A 26292-nucleotide genomic window follows, 5' to 3' on the forward strand; every position below is an offset into this window, starting at 1 on the left:
CTCCCCTCCCGTCCCAGAGAGGCCTGTGTCACTCTCAGACTGTACTTTGATGTGTGTCTTCCAAGAAGAACTGCTTTAATTGTCCATTTCAATATTCTGGACTGTTTCTGTTGCTCTTTCACCTCAAGCCTTTCCCGCTCAGCGTTGAGCTCTACCTGTCTATTAGGCAGCTGATTTGCCGATCGATAAGGTGGAGAGTGATGTTACGAAAGAGCAAAGCTAGAATCACCAGAGAAAAAGAACAATTTTAAAGGGCAGGAGCGCCCAAATCATTCCTCTTCCTTTACCCTGGCAGCAGTCTTGGTCCTTCCACCTACAAATCATCGCCTTGTTAATCCCCCTTCAAATCTTATCCTTCTGGGTAAATGCCAATGCAATTTTTGTGAGTTTTAGAAGGAAAACCTTCACAAGAAAATAAACAATGTTCAGCCCCGCGAACGGGGCTTTATCATCAGCATCGGATCAGTCCTTGAGGGTCATTTGCTTTGTTTGGTCTTTACGGAGCCAAAGCAGAAGCTAAAAGGCTCCAGTGTGCTTTATCGACAACAGAGGAAGGGGTGGTCGATGAGTCAACATTATTGACCGGGGGATATGGGACTGAGCAAAGATAAACTCTGCTGAAGGGATGATCAAGCTTACTCTAAGTTATGTCTTGCATCAGCAGCTCTTTGGGCTTTGGAGCCAAATCCTGCTTTGAGCCAAGGTCAGACATATGGGCTTTTTACACTGTTATATTGGAGTTACGTAACTCACTATATATCATTGTAAACATGAAATGTTGTTTTGGATTATTTGAAGTTTTCAAACTAGTGCCTTTGAACTAATTATTAACATAAAAGCATATTTTATCATACAGCTAGTACCCCTCACAATCCCAGTGTGAAGTGCTTTTACTTCCTGTAAAATATGGATCAGTGTGTCTACAGGCACACTCACCTGAGCTGGCAATTTGTGGCCATGGGTCCTTCTTGGTACCTAAGCCACGGATCATAGTTAATACTTCAGCCTTGGCAACACATACAGTTGTGGAAGAAAAAGGGAAGTAATACTGGTAAAAAGGTCAGCACAACACCAGGCAACTACGTGTTAGGGTGAATCACCGGACTTGGCTTTCATGTCTGAGTTGAATGTGCTGCATTATAATGTGTTTATCAGAGGAAGAAAATAAATAAAGGTTTATAATATTTGAGGTCTTAGACATGAGTTCCATTACTGCTAACAAATAGGAAAATGTACTTTTTATCAACAGTTAATCAGCCTGTTGATGAAATTGTAAAAGTAGTGGAAGATACCATCCAAATAATCTTGTAAAGCACTAAATGAAGACCCTGAAGAAAGGAACTACTTGCATTCAGTCCCACTTCCACTTGTATGTTAGCATATCACCTCAGGATGTGTATTGGCTGGTGATGATACGCAGCTGCGTCTTACTTCCTGGGCCCTCATCCAGAGGTTGAAGCACGGCAGACCAGGCAGGCAGGCTGTCTTACCCCAACAAGAAGAGCTCCCCGGGGGCTATCACAGCTGAAACCCCCTCCCTGCAAATCTCAACCACAGAGAAGCCTCGGAGCCTTACACAACTCTCAGACCTGCCAGCGCAGCGTGCACTGTATGACGATGTAGACACACAAATGCACACATCGTCCTCCACGCACCGCTCTCCTCTGCAGACAGCGGGGTCTTGAGGGTTACGCTTCTCAATTTCTCTCCCTTTTTTCCCCCTCTCTGGTTCGTCCTCTATCTTGGCAGGAGCTGCTCGCACCTCTCCCACCAGCCATTACCCTCTCGCTGCCTCTCCCTTATACTCACCCTTTTCAACTCCTTGCTGTCATTCCAGATCCCCCGTGTTTTCTTCTCCCTCTCTCTGTTCATTCACCCCTGTCAAGCTCTTAACATCTAATCCCTCTTTTTTTTTTCTCTTACTGCACCTGAATCATTTTAGTATCTCTCTCTCTGTCTATCTGTTCCCCCCCCCCCCCCTGTTGAAGCAGTCGGTCTATTCCAACCAACCTGTCCTGCTCCAACCCCTCCGCAATCTCTCCCTCTCTCTCCATCTTTCATTCTGCTCTTTCAACTCTGCACTAATTTGCCTCTTAGCTCTGCCCTGGCTCCAGCTCTTCTCTGATTGCCTGCAGAGTGTGTGTGTGTGTGTGTGTGTGTGTGTGTGTGTGTGTGTGTGTGTGTGTGTGTGTGTGTGTGTGTGTGTGTGTGTGTGTGTGTGTGTGTGTGGATTCAAAAGAAAGAAATTGTGAATTCATACAGTTAGAGTTCAGTATTGTGTGTGTGTGTGTGTGTGTGTGTGTGTGTGGCTGTTTCTTGAGCTCTCCTTTCCCCTTGTAATGAAGCAGATTGCATTAGCAGGACGAGGGTGCCATGGGATCTTGATAGAAGTAAGCCACACACACACACACACACACACACGCACACGCACACGCACACGCACACACACACACACACACACATGCATACACTCTCTTCTACCGTCTCCCCCTCAGGGCAACTCACCAGCTAGCAAATCATTTATCACGCAGTAATGGCTCTGATGATCTCTCTCCCTCTCCCCATCTCTTCACTTAAGGGGTTTGCCCTAGATTCTTCATCACAGGAATCTACAGCCCCACAGCTCACACACGGGGTTCTGAGAACGTGTGTATGTGTGTGCACATGTTAAAAACATCTGAAAGCTTCTCAAGGCGTGATTCTTAACAAAAAAATACACCTGGCTCATCAGCCCAAATCAGAAAGGGGGGACGACGCAGTAGACGGCCTTTTAGCCCAAATGAAAGTGTGCTTTCATGTTTGGAAACCTGTGCAAAGGGAAAGATAAACTGTGGTGCTGGAATGATTAGTAGCTTATTGGTAATGATTTTAATAATCAATTGATCTTTTAAGCGTGGATGTACGTTCTTCAACTCGGAAATAGAAGTCTGACAAAATAATCGTAGCTCAAGGTCAACTTTCTGGCTGAAGAACAAAGAGATGTCATCATCAGCGGATGAAATCTGTGAGATGCAGGCTCAAAAAGAAGTGAGTGGACCTAGAGTTAGAATAATTTGCACTATGAAAAGATTAAAGTCATTAATCCAACAATTATGCAGCATGCTTTGCTGGATTCAGTTTACAGGAATAGTTTAACATTTTAGGAAATACGGGTTCTGTAAAAGGGTAACAAAATTCCCCTACCAACACCTCACAGTTTACTAATCAACGTGTTGAATATTACTTTTATTTAATCTGTACAAAAACATTGTGTGTAAATGGTTGGTCAGAGAAAACAAACATTTGGAAGATACACTTTACAGTCTAAATTTGCAGCCTATTTGAAGCCTCTTTTTTGACACAGTAATTATTCTACCTAAAGGCCTTTTCATTTACTATTTTAAATACTTGGTGTTTGGGGAATCTTTCATGGGAATAAAAAAAAGCACGGGGGTTTGATTGATGCTCTTGCTTTGTGGGTAGGAACAGAAGTAGTACGTGGTCAACATGAGCAGTAATAGTCACCAAGGCTGAACAGAAAAAGAAAAAGGCATGAAAACAGAAAATCCAAGGAAAAGGTCATCACTGTTGGTGACTACAAACATGAAAAGATAAAAGACAGAAAACGAAATGCAAGGATTACCAGTGGAGTGAAATCCTGTCTGGCAAACAGCAAGTGCTTCATCTTAAGAAAGCAGGACTCACCGGTGTTAGATCCTTATTTTCTCACTTATCCCTTTTGGTACAAAGCTTCACAGACCGGCCTGATCGGTAAACATGAAGTGCTGCGTACAGGTTCTTAATCCTCAAAAATTCAAAAAACAGTTTCATCTCTCTGACACTTTGAGGCTACCAGTATGTAATAATTGCATAGCGCTGCTTAAAAATGTCATGAATATGGATGCATTGTGAATTCTCAATTCATGGCATTCTGCACCCTGTAAGCCTAAAATTCTCTTCAGACTGTTTTTCGTGCTGTGTTGTATTTCTCATGAGGCTTTAGTCCAGACGAGCAGAGCCACTCTCCCTGAGACTGCACTTTTTTTCATTCTCACATTCATCCGTAGTGGCAAAATTGGGCCTACGTTTCCTGGATTTGAAAAACATGTTAAATTAAACCTGATGAAACTTGCCTTCACATCGGCTGAGCTTTGCTATGTTATGAAAGTGGCAGTAAAAAACCCGCTGTGGCTCTGCGGTGCTCTACTATTAGGAATGATGGCATAGATCTCATGACAGCCAATCAGGCGAGCTATTGAGCGCCGAGTTGGTTTGTTGAGAGGCGAGACACACGATCTTGCCTCGGGTCCCCGGGGAGACACCAGGCCCTGCAAGGGCTTGTAAGGGTCAGATGGCAAAGATCTGGATTTGATCAAGAGGTGGTGGTGGGGTGTTGGGGGGCGGGGATGTGGGGGAGGGGGGGTGGGAGGGGGGTTACTGGCTGAAACCTGAGAGGGCTGAAACCTGAGAGGGGGACTGGGACTGAGGGTGCAGGGACAACAAAGGAGAAAGAAAGACAAGATGGGAAAAGGGCTCACCGTTTTCCCCTTCTTTGGATGCAGCCGGTGTTGCGTCCTGGCCCGTGCTATGCCAGTGTGGAAATTGCCAGTGTGTTATCATTCAGGAAATGTAGTGGCAAGTGGAGAAATGAAAGGGAGAGGTAAAACTGACAGAATGCAAATGGCTTGCAGGTGTTGGAATGGAAATGAAATGAATGGCAGATGAGGTGTTTCTGCTCGCCTTATAGAAATACAGTGACAGAAGTGACCCAAATTGTCTAAAGCACTGCTGCAAATTGCTGCGAGTGAAGCGTCGCCTCGTTTCTCTCCTTCGTCCTTCTCTTGTTTCTCTCACTGTATCTGAGTCTTCTTTCTTTTCTCCCTCTTTCCCTGTCAATCTTTTTCCTCTCTTTCATTGCACCCCCCTCTCCCGTCGACACCCGAATGGTTTCAGAAATCAAATCTCACAAATCACCATTTTTCATACCACGGCATGGTGTTTTCTGCATACGAGGTGTTACCGTAGCAACAGGGCAATAATTCACCCCGATCGTGTTGCATGAATTTGGCATTGCATGTGAGACTTTTGATGCAATGTTTGCTCTCTGTCAGTACCTTTGCTATTAGACTGATGTTTGGGACATTAACTTGTGTTGCAGAGGGTAGTTTGTTGTCTCATGGTGAAGTGGTGAGCATTCCGATGTGGAGGGTGCCGAGTGCACATGGTAGGTGGGTGATTGATAACGTGACAACTAGCCACTATACATGTGTTGATTCTGCAGAGATACCAATCCTCCTTGTAGCACCTGGTCTAATTGAGCACCATTTTTTTGAACGGGGGCGGGAGGGACATTTTCCCAAGCTGCGGAGTTGCTCCACATTACTCTTCTCAAGGATGAGAGCTGCTTCGCTTTGACCCTGTGTCCAGACCTTATTGTTTATCTCGCAGATTAATATTCGCCTCAGGATGCAGCTGCTGCCGCCGGCTTCTAAATGTCTCTTTTGGTCCGTCTGCATGATTTTCGCTTCCGTTGTTCCTCTTCATTTACCGCGTTTATCAGTTTGTTACCCAGCTGAATAATGGATGAGGTTGCTTGTTGCCTCGGCGACACGCCAAGCTCATCATTGTCGTGCGTTTGCTCGTGAAACCCAGGTCCACTCCCCTCCCCCTCCCCCGCCTCCCACAGACTCACCCCTGCCACCTCTAGATGACAGACGAGTTGACACATCGGCACACTCCGCTCCCACTGTGATTGAGTCGTGGCTGATGAAGATGAAGAGGGACGGCAATGAGAGTAGGACATGTAGAAATGAAAACACACATACACACAGGTCTCGTATTTACTGTATGTCCACCATTGATTCACACTCCATTGCTTTGGGTTATGTCCCACCTGTCTTATATGACTGGATTTGTATCACTTAGTAAGTCTGGAATGACGTTGTACTGCACGGTTCATCCATCCTGCTTATTAACACTCAAGGGCACAAGGGAGCTACAAACTGTCCTAGCATGCTTTGGGGTGAAAGGCAACTGCTCACAGACAAACACATGTTATACCTATGGGCATCTACATGAACACGGGGAGGACTTTCAGTAAGAAGTCCGCCGGAAAAGTCAAGAGATTCAAACCATGGACCTTCTTGAACTTTCCATTGTAAAGCTTAATCAAGGAATCATAGATATCTTTGATTTCTTTACTAACGGTAAAGAACACCTCATTTCTGACCCTCTGTGCAAACTTAGACCCCAGAGCCCAGACCAACAGAAGACAGATGCTTTACAACAACTTCAATTCAATGTTTTTCAAATCTGCTTTGCTCTTGGAGGATGCTCTGTACCTCCACCTTTGTCGACTAGTTAGAAGCTATATGTGAGGCCAATCACCAGGGAAGATGAGGTTTTTCTGCTGTGACCCAGCATCAGAAAGAATGATGCTTTATTGATCCCTGTGGAGAAATTCTCTATTCTCTTGTCTCCTTAAAGATGGAGGTCAGAGGTCAGGATTTGCCACAGGACAGCACTTAGAAGCTGGATGCTGTTTAGGGTCCTGCTCAAGGACACTTTAGCAAGCAGGATGTTTCTCAAAGCAGGAGTTTGAAGCTATGTTTTCCAGCTAAACACTATCTTGGTGAGTGAGGTAAATGACTTATTAACTGTGAACAGTTAAACGGTAGGTCATGAAACATCAGTAACTTCCTTTAACTGGCTGTTGTATCTATGTGCAGGTTCCTGCCGGGGCTTTTTTCCGGTCTTAAACTATTTTGAAGAAGGCATTATAAAACATCCATTGAACCATCCAGTTTCTATCCTCGCATCCTTTTTCCTTTTTAGCGGACCATTTATTTTAACCCTGCAGCACCTTGTGGCATTTGAAAAAGGAAACGTGTCTTTATGTTCTATGTTTTTTTTTTGTCTTGTGTGTGAATGCCAAGTCATTGTGCTTATCTTGTCTGAAAGCGTCTGTGTTTTAGAGTCTCAGAGCATTGTCCGGCAGCAAAGGAAGCAGCTAAAGCCTTGTGGTTGACAGACAGCTGGTCTCAGGGTTATATGAGAGTATATTGTTGTCTGTCAGCCGGCTGAGGAGTCTGACGATGGTTCTTTACCGGGTACTCTCTGCTTTGTACTGCCAGTAATGGCACTCTTTCCTGACGTGTCCTTCTAAACCACCTTTGGCAGCACTGACGGCGCTAACGTGTAAGCTCAGGATACAGAAGCTCAGACCGAGACCAGGAGAGTCAAGTTTACTTGTCCCGCTCCAGCAGAATGTTGCAGATGGCGATGGTGGTCATAATGACTTGCATTATATTAAATATCTAAATATTCAGTTCATCTGTGATGTTGGGTATTTCTTTTGACAACTTTGTCTAAATACAACGCTGTTTAAAAGTGGTTAAAAAAGTAGCAAAATAAGTGTTGAGGTGCAATACCTATCCGTATTTATCTGTTGGGGATAAATTTGCCATTATTTAATCGAACAATGTCAGAAAATAGTGAAAATAAACAATACAATACCCAAGGTTACATTTCAGAATTGCTTGTTCAGTTCAAAACTCGAAGAAAATCTATTTATATTGACATCAATTAAAGGTTTAATGGAGAGACAGACAGCATCAGTCGTTTCAGCAATTGCCCCAAAATGACATTTACATTCAAGTGACAGAGTAGTAATTATGCTCCATAACCCTGTGATGTAACCATGTAACCATGTGATCGGAACCATGATAGCAAAAGTCCTCATTAGCAACTACTTAATTTTTATTCCTATTTGTGCCTAAACCCAACCAAACTTTAACCACACTGTTTCCAAATCATTAAACAGGTTTTTTCTCAACAGTGAATAAACTGAGAAATGATGTTCTGCTGATTGGAGGGACAAACAACATATTTGGTTGTTTAATTTGGTCCTCAGCACACACTCAAATCTGTCAGCAGAATCAAAGCCTCCGCACGCAGGATGCATTTTAATATCTGGTGCTAAGCGGGTCAGTCATTAACCTGACTGTGATTTCAGCCAGAAAACAGCTATTTCGTCATTGTGGCGCCATATTTCCATTAGTCTCCTACTTCCAGCACACAGCGTTGTCTGTCTGCACTCTCTCCAAAAGAACTAGAATTATTTACTACGAGGGGGAAAAAGGAATAGCACAGAAGCTGTTTTGTTTGAGAGAATAACTTGAGCACATGCCGTCTGATTAGGCATATAAATAATTTATAGACGTTTCATTTATGGGCTGCGTCTCAACAAGGGGGTATTGCTTGCCAATTAATATTCCCTCTCTGCCCTCTATCTGAGAGGATCCAGCTCGATGTGTAGCCAGCAGCTAGTGACGGGCCGAGAGAGAAGGAACAAGAGATAGAAAGGAAGCGAGTTCATTACTGTAAATGCAAATGAAAGGGTCCCACTGTATAATGACTTGTCACTGTCAGCTTTGATGTCAGAAAGCCGATCAGGTAAATCTGCTTGTGTACAGTATGAATGTCATAGCGATATATGTTGATCCGTTGTGCAATAGACAAACAAACGTAAAGGCAACAGTAATTATATGCTCAGAAAAGGCAGGATTATTGATATAGAACACCAGGAATTTGCTGTATGGTAGAACATAAGGCCTTTGATGGAGCCGGGATCTAAAATAGTTTATTTCTAGTTCAAGTTAATGTGCAATGTTCCGTTTCAGACATGATGCTCATTAAATAGCTGGAACCTTTTATTTGCAAGGAATATAAAAAGAGAAAAATCACTTTCTTTCTTGGCATCGTTATTCATCTGTGGGCAGCAGCGTATCCCCGTGGCCATAGCATTTTGAGCTCTTAAAATTACACTTTGCAGTATCTCTTGACTTTTTTTTTTTACAAGAATGTTAACTTATTGAATGTTGATAATAAGGGCTCCCACACAGCTTTCCTACCTCCTCTATGTTCCCTCACATCTGCCTCGGCTGGGTATCACTTGAACATTGATTATTGCAATACAATACCTGAGATTACTAAAAAACAATACATTTTTCAGCGTCTTAGTGTTCAGACCGAACACAAAGTGAATATTAATATAGGTGGTTCCATATGAAGTTGTAAAGTGGACATAAATGGCAAATTAAAAATCTTTGAAATGAAATTTATGCATATCCTGAGGCTTTATGACGTCAATGAAGTAATGTAGAGACGAGGAAAAATAAGACAAGTACTGGATTTCCTGGTTTTGAGGCCTATCTCTCAGTGTTGCATAAATAACTTATTCAACTAATTTAAATATAGTCTGAAGTTTCCCCATTCACATCAAGAAATATCTAAAGAATAAACGAGCACGCCTAGGAATCCGAACAAGCAAGGCCAACTTATATTTGAAACTTTTCAGACAACACTAATATGAATATTGATGTTACGTATCTACCTAGCCGTCTTCATGTCCTCTGTCTACACCAATGCAAAGTAAGCTACTGCTGGGAATCTGCCATGTTCAAAGGACAGCTCCAAGCTCGCAATGACTGGTCATCACGAGTTTCCCACAGCTTTCTCCGCATGCCGGGCCAGTGTGACTTGGCCAGTTCCCCATGACAGATGGCTGACTTGGCCAGAGACTGACATCTGTATCATCCTTCAGCTCCATCAGCTCTGCCTTTCCTGTGTAAAGGCTGTGAGAGCCAGCCGCTCCTCCTCTGATTCCCTTCTCCTAGCCTTTCTGCGCTGCTGCCACAATTGGCTCCATATGCCAGCCACATGGAGAAGTGTCACTCTCCTCTCACTCTGCATACACTGGCCAGGTTGCTTTCTGTCTCCTCTCTTCTTCCCATCTTTTCTTTTTCTGTCACTTCCTCTTTTTTGCCATTTTAATTCTCTTTCTTTTATTATTTGTTATTATTTACCTCTCTGTGCCCGTGCGTTAGAATAATTACCTACGTGGCTATAAAGGGAAACTGTTGGTGCTGACGACCTGAATAAACCGGACAAGGCAGTGGAGCAGGGAGGAAATTACACCCTGTAATCATTATTATTGTGGGTGTTGAATTGTAGGAGGGGCTGGCTAGAAAATCAGAGCTGGCTAATAATGACTTACTCCTTCCTGAAAGACATCCTCTTCATTTAGAAGGCCAGTGGAGAAGGAAGGAGGAGGGTCAATGGGCAGCAGGCTCGAGAACATCAGTCCTCAGGCTAGGATTGCCGTATTCTGGCTCCAGATGAGCCCCGAGGCGAGAAATATCATCCTGAATGTCCAATAGTGGACAGGTCCTGGACGAAGCCCCGGGCTAGCTGGCTCAGAGTAAGCAGGTCATGGCAGCGTGGGGTGGAGTGGGAAGAGGCTAATGTGAAGTGTTGAGCGTAGACAGGTGGATCATATTGACTGGAGAATCCACTGTGGATGGTTAAACTGCATCAGCTAGAGGTCTGGCCAAAGTTAATATGCACAGATGTCGAGATGACCCAAATGTTGTGATCCATGGATATGGGAACGTTCATGTTTTGCTGTGGGCTGCATTTCACAGCTTTCAGCGTCACAGTGTACCCAAGTTGGCACCAGCTGCTGGGCGATGTGTCACACTGTGAGTCACATTGAGGGGAGCCCACCTAGTGTGGGAACTCTTTCATTCATACTTACATCAACGCTGCACAGTCGTACCGTCATACACTGAGTCAGAACGAGTGTTTATTCTAAATATTCAATGCAACTGAAATATGAGAAATTATTGAGTAACATCTTATCAGATTTGTAACAGGTTTTGTGCAGGTGTTTGCGTCTCTGATGATCAAACAGTGCAATATTCCACAGCTGGCATCAGTTTTCACTACCAGTTTTGGTGAATTGGGATTTGTTTTGAGCTGTAAGTTCATCACAAAGGGATGGCAAATGAAAGGGAAAACACCAATGAATGAGTGGAGAAACATAACGGATGCAGATGCTTCCATAAAGGACACAAGGGCTCTGTAAATGGTTTGATGAGTCTGAAAATGATGTGAATCATATGCTATGACCTTCAGAGGGACCAGATCTCAGAACTCAGCACTTACGGGATAGTCCTCATAGTCTTATAAATTGCAGTGCTTAGTGCCTTTTAAGCTCATTGATCTATTACGAAGCTAGCCTTACACATATGGCTGTTTTCACATATGTCTGAACGCTCGGTTAGAGATTGCTCTTCACCTCCATCATCCCTTCAGTAGAGTTTTCCAGACTTGGGAGAGTCTCTGCTGAGGAGCATTCAGCTGTTCTTGAGGCTTGCAGTGGCCAACCTAAGCTATTTAATGATTACTTTTCTTTTAATTTGTCTCCCGTCTGTAGCTTCTGTACTTTCAGTTCAAATGTTATTTCAGTTCACAGATTGTGAAACAGCTGTGAACATTTCCAAAATTAAACACTATTTGTTGTAGTATTGATGCTTGGTTGTCATGATAACACTAGGCCAGAGAAGCATCTTGTTCTTCGTCCCTCATTATCATCTGTCCTTGTACCTCCCACTCTATTTTCTTGAGACCCAGTTCAGCAGAGGTTAATGCCGTTAGCCCCGCACAGCTGCGAGAGGCCTCTCGTCTCGTCGTTGCTTGATGAGTGCTGCTCAGTCCGGAGGCCTGATGACTGGGAAGTCTGGGAATCTGTTGGATGCTGCAGCAAAGTCTGACTTATGATGATTGGAGTTAATACCGTAGCGAGACAATTGGCCCACCTGCTAGCATCCCATCGCCGGAGCCCACTGGGTGAGAAGTCTGGGCTTCCCTCCACCAGCGCGGCTGCACGGCTCGATGCACATGAAGAACTCAACATGGTCTTCTGATGTCGGCCTAATGTCCCTGAAAGTGGAATTTGTGGCCTAGAATACATAGTTCACTATGATATCAGACACATTCATGAGTCTCACTCGACTTATTAAATGTGGGTTGCAGAAGACTTCTCATGATCAACACATACACATGCACCAAAAACACAACATGATTACAGCAAATTATCTTGGAAATGATGCGCGCATGAATTGTTGAGTGGGCCAGTCGACAGGCTTTAGTGCAAGCAATTACAAAATCCGTTCTAAATTTTAACAGTGCTATTCTTTTCTGTTCATCAACATCATTAAAACACTCATTTACAATGGACAGCAGGAAAGGATGATCTCTAATGCCTTCTGTGAAGGCAACAGCTTTGCTTTTGAAAGCTCCTGCTTTGAAAAATGGACAGAATGGCACTCTAATGGGGTTAGTGTGTTCATCAACAGGGATTTTTTCACATACTCTAATGTACAAAGCTGCTGTTGCCGGATTTAGCGATTGATCTTTTACACACACATTTCCCTAACAGATTATTTGATGAAATATTCAGCTGAAGAACTCTGCTTATTTCATGATCCAGGAGAGTTGTTTTGTCAGTGAGCTTGAAAAAAGCGATATACCCAAAGTCAGACAAATAGGCCAGAACACTAAGCCTGTAATGTCATCAGAACAGGTAGAAGGATGCAGTTTTCTGAGGAATCCATCCCTTGGGTGCTTAAAGTAAAGGTGACTTTTACTCTCATCACCACAGTTAAAACGTTGTCAATGCAAATTTGATATTTAGTTATTGGATTGCTGCTTGTAGGAGAGAGTTCTGCAGATGTTTACTGGTTGTTGCTTGGCCACAGAGAAAGTGTGATGAATCTGTATCACCTAATTTAAACTCACATAGTCATATAAAATCTGGTAAGAGTTTATACCTTTTCAAATCTTTGAAATACAGATCTTACAGGATCGGTACACTTAGCTAAATTAGAAAAAACACACACACACCGCACACTGCTAAAGAAGCAGATACAAAACAAGTACTTGTATGTGAAATATATTTAAATTAGAGAGACTTATATCTGAGTGAACAGATATTTATTGACGTTAGACAAGAGGATGAGAAATGTGAATAGTCTTTGGCAATTAGACCCTATTATTATATTTTAAGGTGGTGGTGAAGCCGTAAGTGGAATAGGACCCCCTCCTATTCCACTTAGAGGGAGAACAGATTTAAAGCATGACAGCAGCGACATGATTGGCTAAGATAGATTGTGGCACAATCTAGTTGGTTAACTAAAAGAGTGAACGCCCATAATCAGCTGATTAGAAGCAGCTGGAGGAGTGATGGAGAGAATTTACAATGAGCTTCATAAAGATGATGAAAATATAAAGATGATACAGAAAGAGAGGATCCTACTCCGGTCTCTCCTTGATCAGGGTTGATTTATTTTATATACTTTTTTTTTATAAAGTCAATCTCAGTGGTAACACTCTGTTTTCCACATGATTTTCATTTCAGCCTTTTAAAAGGAGAAATTGAAATTCAGCAAAGGGAACAACTGTTTTCTCTCAGATCAATTAGATCAATGCCAACCAGCCAGAAGACCGGGATGTGCGCTGGGATGCACACACACACACACACGCACACACACACACACACACACACACACACACACACACACACACACACATACACACACACACACACACACACACACACACATACAAAACACACATTGATTGAAGCATCATTATCAATTAGTTATTGAACTGGACATTTCGTACCCTCTCTGCATACGGAATAGCACACACACACACACACACACACACACACACACACACACACACACACACACACACACACACACACACACACACACACACTCGTCAACTTTCACTCCTGTCAGCCCATTAAAGAGGAGAGCAGATCCTTTGGCTCCTTAATGGAAATTGCCATTTGAAAGCCTTCAGAGAGAGATGTTAACCCTGTGCACTACTTAAAAATTAATCAAAGCAGCTGAGCTTTGATGTTGAACGGAAGATCTTATTTGGGTCGTGTGTCAGCAGTGTGCCGGGGCTGTCTCCCTAGCACCCTCTGCTGGGAGAACAAGGCATTTCACGATGTGATGTCATGGTGTTATACACTTCTGTGTATTGTAATTGTTTTAACCCCGTGTAGCACTCAAACTTCCCACTTGTTGAGGCAATAAGCGTGATGATAAAGATAAAAGTGAAAAGGGAGACAATAGAGCGCCAGCAAATGAATCAACAGGTGCTTCCTTTTTCTTTTCAGTCGCTCCATCAATCAAGTTTTGTTATGCTATGTGAGAGCTGATGTGGACTGTCTGGGGTAATGTGTTTGGAAAGGCCACAAAGGGGAGAGACACTTGTGGGTGTATGGTGGTGCTGAAGATGTGGGGGTTTGAACTCTTGACCCTCAGCAGGCAGTGTTTAAATCCGGCTCCCCTCATATTAGAGTCTCCCCCACAGAGCTCAGCTTAGGCCTGGGAATGACTGAACACCCTGTCCAAAGAGATAAATGACTTTGGGGAAAAGCAAGATCATCTACCTGTGTGTGCGTGTGTGTGTGTGCGTGTGTGTGTGTGTGTGTGTGTGTGTGTGCGTGCGTGCGTTTGCGGGTGCGTGTGCGTTTGCGGGTGTGTGTGTGTGTGTATGTGTAGGCTTGAAACAGATAGAGACAAAAAGACAGAAGGAGCCATTTTGCTGTGTTTATGTGCTTCTATTAGACAGAGAAGGCAATTGTGTGTGCAATCATGCAATTCCTCTGTGGATGCAGACACTGTGCATCACCGCCAGTGTGTATACTTGTGTGCACCCTTGTGTAAAGCATAGAGTGGTGGGGGTGGGGGGGTTGAAGCGGAGATGGAGACGCAGATAGATAGAGTGAAAAAAAACATAAATAATTGATGATAGATACCGCCTTGCATCTGGCGCCTGGTGCTGTTAAATTTGTTCAAAGTAGATATTGATGCAGGATCTTGCTAAAGCAGTGTAACCATCCCTCTATTCTGACCTCATTACCACATTAGTAGAGCAACAATGCATTGCTTTTAAAAAGGGCAAAATATTACATGCCATGAAATAGATGCAAATGGCTCCGCCTTAGATCATTTGCCAGATCTGCTGCTTATTATTTAACACGAGGGGGGAAAAGAAACCTATCCTAGTTGTCATGAAAGTGAGTCCGAAAAAAGGTCCTAATGGGAATGCTAATTAATTGAACGCATGTGGAGTTTCTCAAGCTTTTTTCTGCACTGGTGGCACATATTCTGGTCAAAAACAAGTGGGTTAGGCTGTTTGCAGAGACTCAATAAGTGATTGACTTTAATGTGTTTAAGTTTTCCTCCATCCCTCCCTCCGCAGGCCTATTTTCTCTCACTTTGCCTCATTAAATCTTTTGCAGAAATTCTCCAGCTCTTGTGGAAGAGTCTTTCTTTTGATTAGGCTATAAACAAATGGAGGAGTTGCATGACATCTCCCAAGACCGTAGCCCTCTTTTGTTTTGCTTCTGCACTGTTGCTGCCCTCCTCCCCACTCTGACAGGACTCCAGTACTATTCCCCAAAGCCTTTATTCTCGCTCGTTTTCTTTTTTTTGCCGTTCCCTCACCAAACTCCAACCCCTCCTCCCCTCTGCCTTTGTTAAAGACGGCCCCTCAACCACTCCCCCCATTGCTCTCCCTCTCTTGCACTATCTCTCTCGCTCTCATTATGCGCTCATCCGTTCCGCTGGCTGAGGGCTGAGAGAGGAGCGCTCAGGAGGAGAGTGTTAGGGAAACCAGCGATACACTGCTGCTGTTTTCTCCAAAAGACAAAAAAAGAAAAAGAAAAGGTGGACCAAAGTGACAGGAGCTGCTTTTTCTCCTCACCCGTTTACCTCCCCTCTCTCTCTCTCGCTCTCTCTCTCTCTCTCTCTCTCTCTCTCTCTCTCTCTCTCTCTCTCTCTCTCTCTCTCTCTCCCTCTCTCTGTATTGCTGCGTCTGTTTGCTCACTTCTCTCATTGACTCACTCCGCTCTGCTTCAGCTGGCTGACTGAGTGCGCTGACACTGGGACCACTACCTGCTGCCTGGGGATTAAGCTCGCTATGAATACCCGGAGACTAATTTGTTGTTTTGGCTGCCAGTGAACGTTGGATCCCCACAGAGGAGAAGCGGCTGCATAAATCCTTGCTGCCAGAACACTGGGAGCACCTCTGGACTAAGACAACCCAGGGAAAAGGGGACTGGATGCTTGAGGAAGTGTATAAAAGACAGGCGACGAACCGGAGAAAGAAAGAAAAGACTGGACAAGTTCTTCCCTGAAAGGCAGAAACAGAAGAAGCTCAGTCAACCTCAGTGTTACAAGGATCAGGGTGCAATGAGAACCTTTTCCTCTCCTTATCTGGTTGGGATTCTCTGTCAGGGTGCTGACACGAGGGAAGAAAGCCCAACAAATCTCCGCCTCAAGCTCCTCGTTGATTTCTGATCACACACAGAGTTTTCTCCTTTTCTTTCCATGAGTTCATTCATTTAGAGCGTCTCTGTGTTTTGCTGCTCATCCGTAGCTGCTTGGGAGAGAAGACGGCTCTACACTGACAGCTCGAGAGGGAATTTTCATCGTTCTCCTCTCCAACTTTTATCCCCCTCTCTACCACTTCTTCTGACCAGCTTTCGGCCCCAGCGCACCAGCAGGGTGGGGGGCAGCTGCTTACCCGCTCCATGAGGCTCGCCGGGAATAAAGGTTATTGAACCGAGGAGTGGCAGGCTAACAGGAGCGAAGGGGAGGAAAAACAAACCATATCCATGAACCCTGGGAGCATATGGTTTAGCGAGCGGCAGCCAGCTGCTTTCCAGCCATCCTGCTAATCACGGCGCAGCAGATACAAGTTGCTCCGGTGACGGTGTCAGGTTCGGACGGATCTTACGTGCAGTGGTCGCATATCTCTTCTCCGTGACAGACGCTCCAAGACCATAAGCCAAAGGAGTCAGTCCAGTGGATATAAAGAAGCAGTTGTGCTGCGTTGAAAGGCGCGCTGGGCAAATCATTGCTCAGGAGAGCAGCTAACCTTTGTTGCCCCAACAGGCAACAGCCACAGGGAGGCTTGAAAAGATGCTCGGCTGTCACCTTTTAGGGAAATACTTGTGACACATGTTGTTGGTGAGCACCAGACCTTGGCTTGGTGTGTAAAGGCTTTTGACAAGGAAAGGAGGGGGAGTGCTCTCGGAGCCTGCATCCCCAGAGCCCTTTCACGTCCATCTAATTACCAGTCAGGGTCACTCGGAGGATAGGAGAGGATTCCATTTGTGGATTTACTGTCGGCCTGATTGGAAGTTTTCTGTGTGGATATTTGACTATTCATAAACACCCACATCCTAACGCACAAATTCTGGCTTAGGTGTATCTCACAAACACATGCCAAAAGCCCACTGACGCACATTTACAAGCACATTATCACCACCCACTTAAATCCACACACATGTTTGCATTGTAAGTATAAACCACTTCACGGCACTCACACATAGTCGCACATTTAAAGCCCATTAGTTGGTCTTTTTCCCATCGGGCACCGCAGAATGGAGGTCGGGTGGACAGGTGGGGGGCTGTAGGAGTCCAACATCCCTGTCCCCCTGTCTGTCCTCTTTCGCCAAATGGATGTTATTATCTCTAAAAATGTGTTGCTTGGAAACCGCTGAAAGCTTGCTGCTGCGATTCTCTGACAGAAACGGTCACCGGGTCCTCTCCACGGTGCACAGCTGGAACCGCAGCTGAAACACCGACCATTACGTGTATTCTTTGCTTTTTATTTTATCTTCATCTTCATCGGCCCTTACCCCACCGCCATCATTTTTTCCAACGGGTCTTTGGGCACCCCTCGTCGCCCTCCTCGTCCCGTCCTCTCTTCCACCCTGGAGGGGAGGGGGTCAATGGAGTGGAGCATGAGCGGGTGCCACTATCCTTCGCCACCGCCACAGGAGCAGGACCGCAGGTACCAGCACAAGGTGTCCCTGGTGGTGCGCTACTTCATGATCCCCTGCAACATCTGTCTGATCCTGCTGGCCATGTCTACACTGGGCTTCGCGGTGCTCCTGTTCCTCAACAACTGTACGTTGGAAACACACTATTTTACTTTCCTAACACTATGGGTCACTGCTTGGCAAATAGAATGCTTGTCATAAAGCCCAAAACTCAAAGTATTGGTGCACCCGTTCAGACAGAATTAAATAAATAAATAACTTTGCGTTGTACATTCCACACAGTTTTTGCTTTAAATGTCCTTGTTGAAACAAATACCCCACAGAGCTCACTTTACCTCTCATGACAGCCTTATCTGCACTTGTAGGGACATCACAACATCTAAAGTCACAGCCCTCCTTTCCTTGATTGTGTCTTCAGCCTTGCGAAATTGCTCTGATCTGCGGGATGAAGTATCGAATGGCGACTCAATGCCTTTTGGAGGATGAAAACATGTATTTTTGGGTTGCCACACTGCATATCTAAAGTAAGATGGTTCACTAAGAGCATACTGTTTGTGTCTCTTAGTTTCTGGCGGTCACCATCACAGTAGATTCTTGGGTCAGAGAGTTTTCTGACAAGCTTTACTTTGTCTTTTGTTAAACCCTATGCTGGGTGGCAATACGTACGTTTTATTTAATTTCAAATGGTGCTTAGAAAGTATTGAGATCAGATACTCAGCCCTACCCATTGCAGGTTGTGTTAACGCTTATTAATTCTCCTCACTCTCTCACAGACTTACACAAGTCTATTTGTGAGTGCCATGCCAGTTTAGTCTGTGTTAAAGGTGAAAGTCCTCTTAACTCTCCAAAGTGGGCTATTATTTATGCAAGACTTGTGCCACATAATCACTTGCACATCATTATAAGTAAGTAAATAAGTTTAATAAGCGTGGCCATTTTCAGGCCGCCAAATTGGGGTTGAAGTGGCATTTGAGCAACACTTTTAGTGGAGAGGCTCATTAATACTCTTTAGTCATAGTTGTTGTTCCATGTCAACCTTTTTTCCCCCCTGACTTTCTGTTATCAGGCTGTTGACTTTTCAGCTATATACAAGGCAAAGTCCCCGTAGCCCAGAGGACGCCACTGCAGGACACGCACCTCTTTGCATTTGTCTTCTTTTCTAGATTTATGTTTTTTCATCATCGTTGTCAGTCTTCACTTCGGTGGTTGGTTGCAGGATGGTTCACTTGTAAACTCTCTGTGTTATAGAATCAATTTCAGCCATACAGATTCTATTAGATTTCCTATAAACTCAGTTAAAGCGGGCCAATCAAAACCTCTCACATGGCACACACACACACACACACACACATACACACAGTAACCCCCCTAAAACCCTACCGCCTGCCAACAGAGCCCACACACAGACGCACTTGGTTTATGATTCTGTATGACTACACATCAACCACACCAATAGGGGAGATGACACACATTCAGTGATACATACACACATCCCTCCTCCTGCACATGGCTAAATGTCACAGTCAGACACATATTGATTTTCTGAAGATATAAGGTGAATGATGGCCATGTTCTGACATTCACACAGCCACGGGAACTCACACAGGCTTTGCCAGGTGCAAAGGGAGATGGGAAAGGCTGATATGTTTATGGAAAGACCTTATCTTGTCCTTTCATTATGGAAATGTGATGAAATCGTTTAGAGTCGCCCGGCACTCTGTACGCCACCTTCTCTGTCGGGCTTTCTGATTCGCCTTGTGCGACAATACGTCTGTGTGGGTTTGCTCGTGTGTGTTCAGGAACGCTTACGGATGCGAGACAGCAAGCACAGCCTGTGTCTGTTTTTGTGTGTGCTCCTTTACGCTCAGTCTCAGCAGAACTTCTATATTTCCCTCATGTCAATTTCTGTTTCACTCGTTTTATATGTTTTCTTGAAATCCCCCCCAGATGGAAATCCGTTACCGTCATGACTGACTGGGAAACAGCTTCAGCCGACACTTCATTATTCACCTCTAGCACCAGCCTCGCCTCTACTCTCCCCTCTCCTCATTTTTTCTCTCTCACACACACTTCCTCTCTCTTTCTCCCCCAAAGCCCTGGCTGTTGACAAGCAATTTTAAGTGAGCCTAAATTTAAAACTCAGCTGTGTCTTGGGACGCCGACGGGTATCGCAGACGTCCTGAGAAAGGCTTCGGCGCAGTGGTTGATGGAGCCCCGGAAAAATATGTTAGCGGGGTAATTGATGTGATGTGTTTTATCTTCCTCATTATCCCTCACAGTGAGGAGACGTTGGAGAGATGGCTGGGCGGCTACACGTGTGTGTGTGTGTGTGTGTGTGTGTGTGTGTGTGTGTGTGTGTGTGTGTGTGTGTGTGTGTGTGTGTGTGTGTGTGTGTGTGTGTGTGTGTGTGTGTGTGTGTGTGTGTACATTCGGTGCTGGCAGCTCTGACAACCCACCGGAGTTCTGCTTAGTGAGTCACACAGCCGAGTTGTTTGCGAGAGTGCAGATGGTGGTTTGGTTGGGTTGTTCTCGGTACTCCAGTGCCCTGGTACACTGTGACCGGCGTATCACGATGGCCTTCCAGGAACATCGGGTTTGTAAGAGGCTTTCCATTTGGTGAAGTTCCTTGGTAAATGATATGACACCAGAATTCAAAAAATCCCATTTGACTTGCTTTTTGTGAGTGTGTAAGTGTAAATGTAAGTGATGGCGGTGAATGGGCATATCGTCTCCTACAGATCGCAGGACCCTGAATTTATTCGTAATCGTATCGTGGCAGACTTTGTGATATATCATATTGTTGTTTCAAAGAATCAATTATAATATTGTGCTGTGATAAAACTTGTGATGTACACCTCTAGTATCTGTTTACACTTTGCATACTTTTGCCAAGTTTAGAAACGGACAGATACGATTATTTGTTTAATCAATTAGCCAAGAAACTGAATCTACCGCAACATAAATAGACGATCAATCGTTTAGCAACGACATGTTCTAGTTCCAGCTTCTCAAATGTGAGGGTTTGATTCTTTTCTATTCTCTCTTTCTTTATTTTTTAAATTAATTATGTTTCGGTTTGTTTGTTTGACAATACAAGCAATTTGAACACATTCCCCGAGGCTCTGGGAAATTGCTTTTTTACAACTTTTTTGGCAAATTGTAGCCTTGAACAATGAATGGTATAATCGTGAAAAAAATAATTTGGGAAAAAGAAAAGATGAATTGGCGATAAAAAGTAAATGTCAAGCTTTAATTTTGTTTGTGCTTGTTTTGTCACCAACAATATCCCCTATTTCCCTGTTTAAAAAAAAAAAAAGATTGTCCTCATTTTCCAGCGTTAAGGTGTCAAAACTGCAAAGAACTCAGGTTTCAAGAGATCGTTCTCCTGAGTGTTACTCCATACTCAGACATTTGACACTACAGGTTTTGTTTTATGGCTCCCCAGGCCCTCAAGCCTTATGTCATTGTCTGCTGGGTGTTGACCTAGAGAGTAGTATGATGTCATTTGATATACTAAGGGGGGGGGAAGAAAAACAAATCTGATTTATTCAGCATATGGTTGCTGGAGATGTCGGGGGTGTACTGCATGTCATCACTGCTGTGGAATTTCAAATCCTATCTTACACTTTTCAGCCCAAAATAAAAACACATCCCTTCCTGTGTGTTTTCAATTCTCATGTGCTCCTATGATATCAAAAGTTATGCGGTGTGGTTTGGGATGAGAAGACCATAGAAACTACGAATGACAAAACAATGACGATAACGCTATCTCTGAAATGTACTCCTGTCGATTAGCTCAGCTGGGTTCCTGCGGGGCCAGGTCACTGCATTAGAATGTGTTAGATGGAAAAGCCAAGGCTGTACAATGTGTCTCTTTTTTTGTAGCAACTCAATTACTTGGCCTGCGCCCCTGGGAAGTGTGTGAATCTCCCCAAAACTAAAAACCCATTTCATTCTCTTTCTCTTTTATCTCTTTCAGACAAACCTCCTCACTTCACACCGGCCCAGCCTCCTGACGGTAAGTCCTCTGTGGTTTCTCTCTGCTCGCCTTCGTTGACTGCTGGTGTTTTTGGGGTTGTACCTGCGAGTAATGACCTCAGACGGCCGATCCCTACCTTTGAAGTGGGCAGCCGCCTGCGCCCTGTGCCAGATTTGGCTGCTCCGCTTTTTGTCTCTACACAGTTGGTATGGCAGGCACGTGGCCAGGTCTGCTAAGGGCTTTGATGTGAGAAGGATCTTTTGATGACTTGATTTGATCTGCTCCGCACGGCTAGTTGGGCTGATGTTCAATACATGTTACCACAGCAGCATTCACATCCTTCTGATAGGATCTAATGGGATAATACCCCCCCCCACTTCTTTCCCTGGGTATTCCACACCACACTACCTGAGGCTCCTGGGGGTTTGTGGGCCAGGAGCTCAGAGCTGCACCATCACCTCACCTTTGTTAGCTACAAGTTCTCGTCACATCACACACGTATAAATCTTTGCAATGGGTGCTGCATTGTTTCAGTTGTTTTCTGGCTCGGCTTTTAATTAAAAAAACAGTCGATCTTGGCAAGCTTTAATTGGAGGAAAACAGCTGGTTTTCAAGCTGTTATCATGAATATTTATCAGAGGCAGCACAGTGAAACAGTGTTTGATAGACTTTGGTGTCGTAGTTTCTTTTTACTGCTCTGACAGACAGCTAGGGATGGACTCCTACTAGTTCTAACGCTGTTGTATCATCCTGCTTGTGTGCAGGCTACAAAGCCAGAGGTTTGGAGAATGAAAGCAGGAAGAGAAAATGTTTCTAATGATCCCAGGCGGCCAGCTGATTGTGGGGACAAAAGTCCACAGTGGGGGCTTTCTGAATCTGTTTCTGGTAATTGCTCAATCACTTGCCCCATAGGCCAGCTTGTTTGGAGAAGCAGTTTAGCAAAAAATGTCATCTTAAAAAATGTATCAAATTAGAGGTGGTTTATGATGAATGTGATTGTCTGGCAGTGAGTCGGAACAATAGTCTTTTCACTGGCGATGTAAAATGACTCAACAAATAATTGTGCTTGATTGGAGCATTTCTCAACTCGGCCTCACCTCAACACCAGAGCGTGTTCGAGATGTCTATTTGTTCTCTTTTGTGCCTCATATCACAAAACACTGGAGATTCAATTGGAGCCGGCTAAGTTTACAGCAGCTATTGGTTTTTGTTTTAATGGCAGATGAAATTGACTTGACAAATGATTATATCTCACAGAGAGGTCTCTATTTGTCTGTTTACGAAGCAAATATTGCCATAAAATTTGGCTCTCCACTGGGAAAATTAGAAATGGTGTGCAGGCAGTGAAGCAGCCCATTTCTGTCCTCCATTGAATTTCCCCCTTCAAAAGAAATAACTGCTTATCGATTGAGCTACTCATTTCCCATGTATTAAACTTTTTTGCTGTCTGAGGGGCACAGTTTGTTTCTGCACTAGTCAACCATTTAAAAGCTGCTGCTAGCCCTTAATTACATTTCCAATAGTTCTGTAGGCTTTACATCAGCAGCCTATGCTGTTTTAATATGCCAAGGAAAACAAAAGGCAAAGTCTCCAATCAGCGGGGTAAGCTTGCCCAGTGGGACAAAGTTTCTGCGGGTCATTTAACGCTGGAGAGATTAGTGGGACAATTAGAGTTGGCCCATATAAGACAGTAGGCCACTTTTTGGAGACGCATGGCTTTAGTAGAGATGGATGGGCAATTTTTAGAAGATGCTCTCGACCAGCAGAGAGCTAATATAGCTCTGCCATTAGTCAAACGTGCTCCGAAGACTAAAGGCCTTGTTCTACTGAACTTGTCCTCATTGCTCAAGGATGCTCTGCTCCCTAGTACTTCATTACAGGAAATCACAGACTAGATACCAAGGAGTGTGCATTTTTAAACAGCCTAATTTGTCTCTGAACTGCTGTTGATGAGACGTCCTTGTTAGCGTGAGGAGATTCTGCTGAAAGTAAAAGAATTTGTTCTGCAAATTAGAGCGGGGGAATCTCGGGACTCGCTGGGGAAAAATGCAGGTTCGGCACAATATAAGCAAAGCTCTTAGATGATATTTATGGTGTGCGCCTCCCGCAAATAGCTGACAAATCCTCCCCGATGAATGGCCTATAATCACCAGTCAAACAAAGTGACAAAAGTCACAAAGCAGCCTTTAATTAGGCTCTTTCTTTGAAAGCTCAGAGCAGCAGTCGCTTGGGCTCAGGCCACACTCATTATTGCCTGTCGTCTCCTGATAATAAGACAGTTGTTGCGTGTTTGGCAAAAGCTAGAAAGCTCAGAGAATTTTGTAGCGTGCGAGATTAGTATTGGAGAAATGCTTGATGAATGAGGCTCTTGGCGCTCAGTTGTCAGCGACCACATACAGAGAAATCATGTTTGTGCTCTGGTCAAGGGCATAGGAAGGTTGCAGTGGTATTAGACCATCTCTGGTCGTTTTTTATTAGAGATTTAAGAAGAGATTACTTAACCGGCCGGGTATTTATGTCATGTGATTTATGCCAAATCTGGTTGTAATTGAACAAGGACAAAGGATAGATTCGCTTCTTGAATTGTGTCTGTCTCAAGGACTTCAGGCTGAGAGGAAAACCAGGTGTTGACGGCTGCCTGGAGCTATCCTTCATTTCATTTCTATTACAACCTTGGGTGACTAAACACTGACCAAATGAGATCCAAAACACTCCGGAGACCTATAAGAAAGGAAGTATCATAATACACAGAGCCTCAGCTCAGAGGTCTTCTGTGACTGTAGCCGTCTCCGGCACAGCCTGCCTGGGAGGAGCCCAATCGCCGTGAATTCTTCTATTCCGCATTTGTCCCTGACAGTGTTCCCCAGAGGATGCTCCTCACTGACAGACAAAATAAACTGCTTGACGGAAATGTGATTTGATCTAAGATGGTGGGATGCCTTAAAAAATGTGCCAGCGGGCATACTTACACTTTGAGAACACTACCTCTTCTTAAAGAAATTACATAACTCTCTGTCAGCTCTGGAAGAATAAGGTAACTAAGCACTCCACATCCATTACCCCCTCAGACGTGACACACACACACACGCACACACACACACACACACACACACACACACAGACACACACACACACACACACACACACACACACACACACACACACACACACACACACACACACACACACACACACAACTCCCATGTAATTTATTCTACCGGAGCCTTTCCCTGTGTTCTTGACAGTAAGCTTAACTCGGAGAGAGGCAGAATTAATTATGGCTCCTCGCCCTATCTTAATTAAATCATTTCACATCATAGATTTCACAGAAGAGAGGCAAAATATCTACCTCATCTTTTAGCCGGGGTGGGGGCACCGGCTGAGAATGTCTCGCATCAAGATATCAAAGGTTCACAGTAAAGTTTCCTCTGCAGGATTACGATTTCACAGCAGAGTTGTCATGTCCGGCTTTTACCAGAGAGCAGCTTGTTAGCCCACTAGTGTGGAGCCTGGTGAGGGGAAAGCGGAGGGGTGCTGCGGGCAGCCTTGACTTTATCAACCGAAAAGTTTGTTGCCCTTTTAAAGTACACAGAGCTTTCAAATTGCACAGCTGAACTCTGTATCCTCACCTTGGTCAGGGTAGCCTGTCTCTTTTCGTGTCTGTAGACTCAGCAGAGTTTTGTTTTGTTCATAAACAAAGGTGAAAGGCAAGGGAATTAGCCAAGTCTCGCCAACCCCCCATGTCTAACCGTCCGTCATGACAGCGTTCCAACTCGTGGCTCACCTCAGCTTACCCAGTATTGATCTGCCAAAATAGGTTAAAAGCAGCAGAGAAAAGAGAGAAAAACAAAAGCATTAGGCAGAAAGGAGAGCACTGAGTGGGCCGGAGTTGTAAAATGCAGCACAATTTCCTTTTGATTCCCTATGACACAGTGATTATTGCCACAGTTAGCAAAGCGGGTTTGGTTTGATATGTCCCCCGGCTACAGAGCAACTCCCGTTGTTGATGCAGGTTATTCCAGGATCTCAGACCTTGTAATGTTCAGGCAGTTGTTTGATGTGGACGGAGAACACGTTGAGCTATCTGCAGCTGTGATCTGGAAGCTGTCAGGCGGCACCCCAGATAGCCATGTCTGATTTGTTGGCATCAGGCCTCTCGGTTATATAGAAGCTTGACAAAGGTGTGATCTGGAGTATCGCAATCCGCCATAACAGCTTCAATTCGGCTTTTTAAACGTCCTCTCGCCGCAATAGAAAATGTTAAAAAGCCAGCCACAAATTGCAGGCAAATCCATTTTCACTGTGTGTTCTTTAGTGCAGCCTTTAGCACACACTTCCCTCCTGAATATACGTCCACAACGATGAAAGCTTCCTGTGATGGAAACTTTTTGATTTTGCCTCGTTAGTCGCAACGTAAATGTATCCAAACTCTGTACGATTGATTTCCTTCTTCCTCATGGCAGAGCAAGAGATTAAAAGAAAAACAATATAATAGTAAATTAAGCTAATTTCCATTATGGCGAAATGTGAAATGAAATAAACGAAACCCCACCGACAGCATGAATCCATGCAAGCAATTAATAGTTTCTAGCTGCTTATCGAAGCCCTTATCGCTCAG

The 26292-nt window shown here is 44.3% G+C and overlaps 1 protein-coding gene across 7 annotated transcripts in view; it reads left to right on the forward strand.

Annotated features, from left to right (window-relative positions):
- The window catches only part of agrn (agrin), a 233864-nt gene that overhangs the window by 68777 nt on the left and 138795 nt on the right, over nt 1-26292 (forward strand). For 5 of the 7 annotated variants that reach the window (XM_029435257.1, XM_029435259.1, XM_029435258.1 and 2 more), the window contains exon 3: nt 21675-21713. In XM_029435257.1, coding sequence (XP_029291117.1) covers nt 21675-21713 — 39 coding nt within the window. Of the gene's footprint in view, nt 1-15474; nt 17823-21674; nt 21714-26292 lie in introns of those variants that run through there. The other 2 variants (XM_029435261.1, XM_029435263.1) reach the window with 1 other exon arrangement.

This window comes from Cottoperca gobio, chromosome 7, assembly GCF_900634415.1.
Source record: "Cottoperca gobio chromosome 7, fCotGob3.1, whole genome shotgun sequence".
Taxonomy (NCBI): domain Eukaryota; kingdom Metazoa; phylum Chordata; class Actinopteri; order Perciformes; family Bovichtidae; genus Cottoperca; species Cottoperca gobio.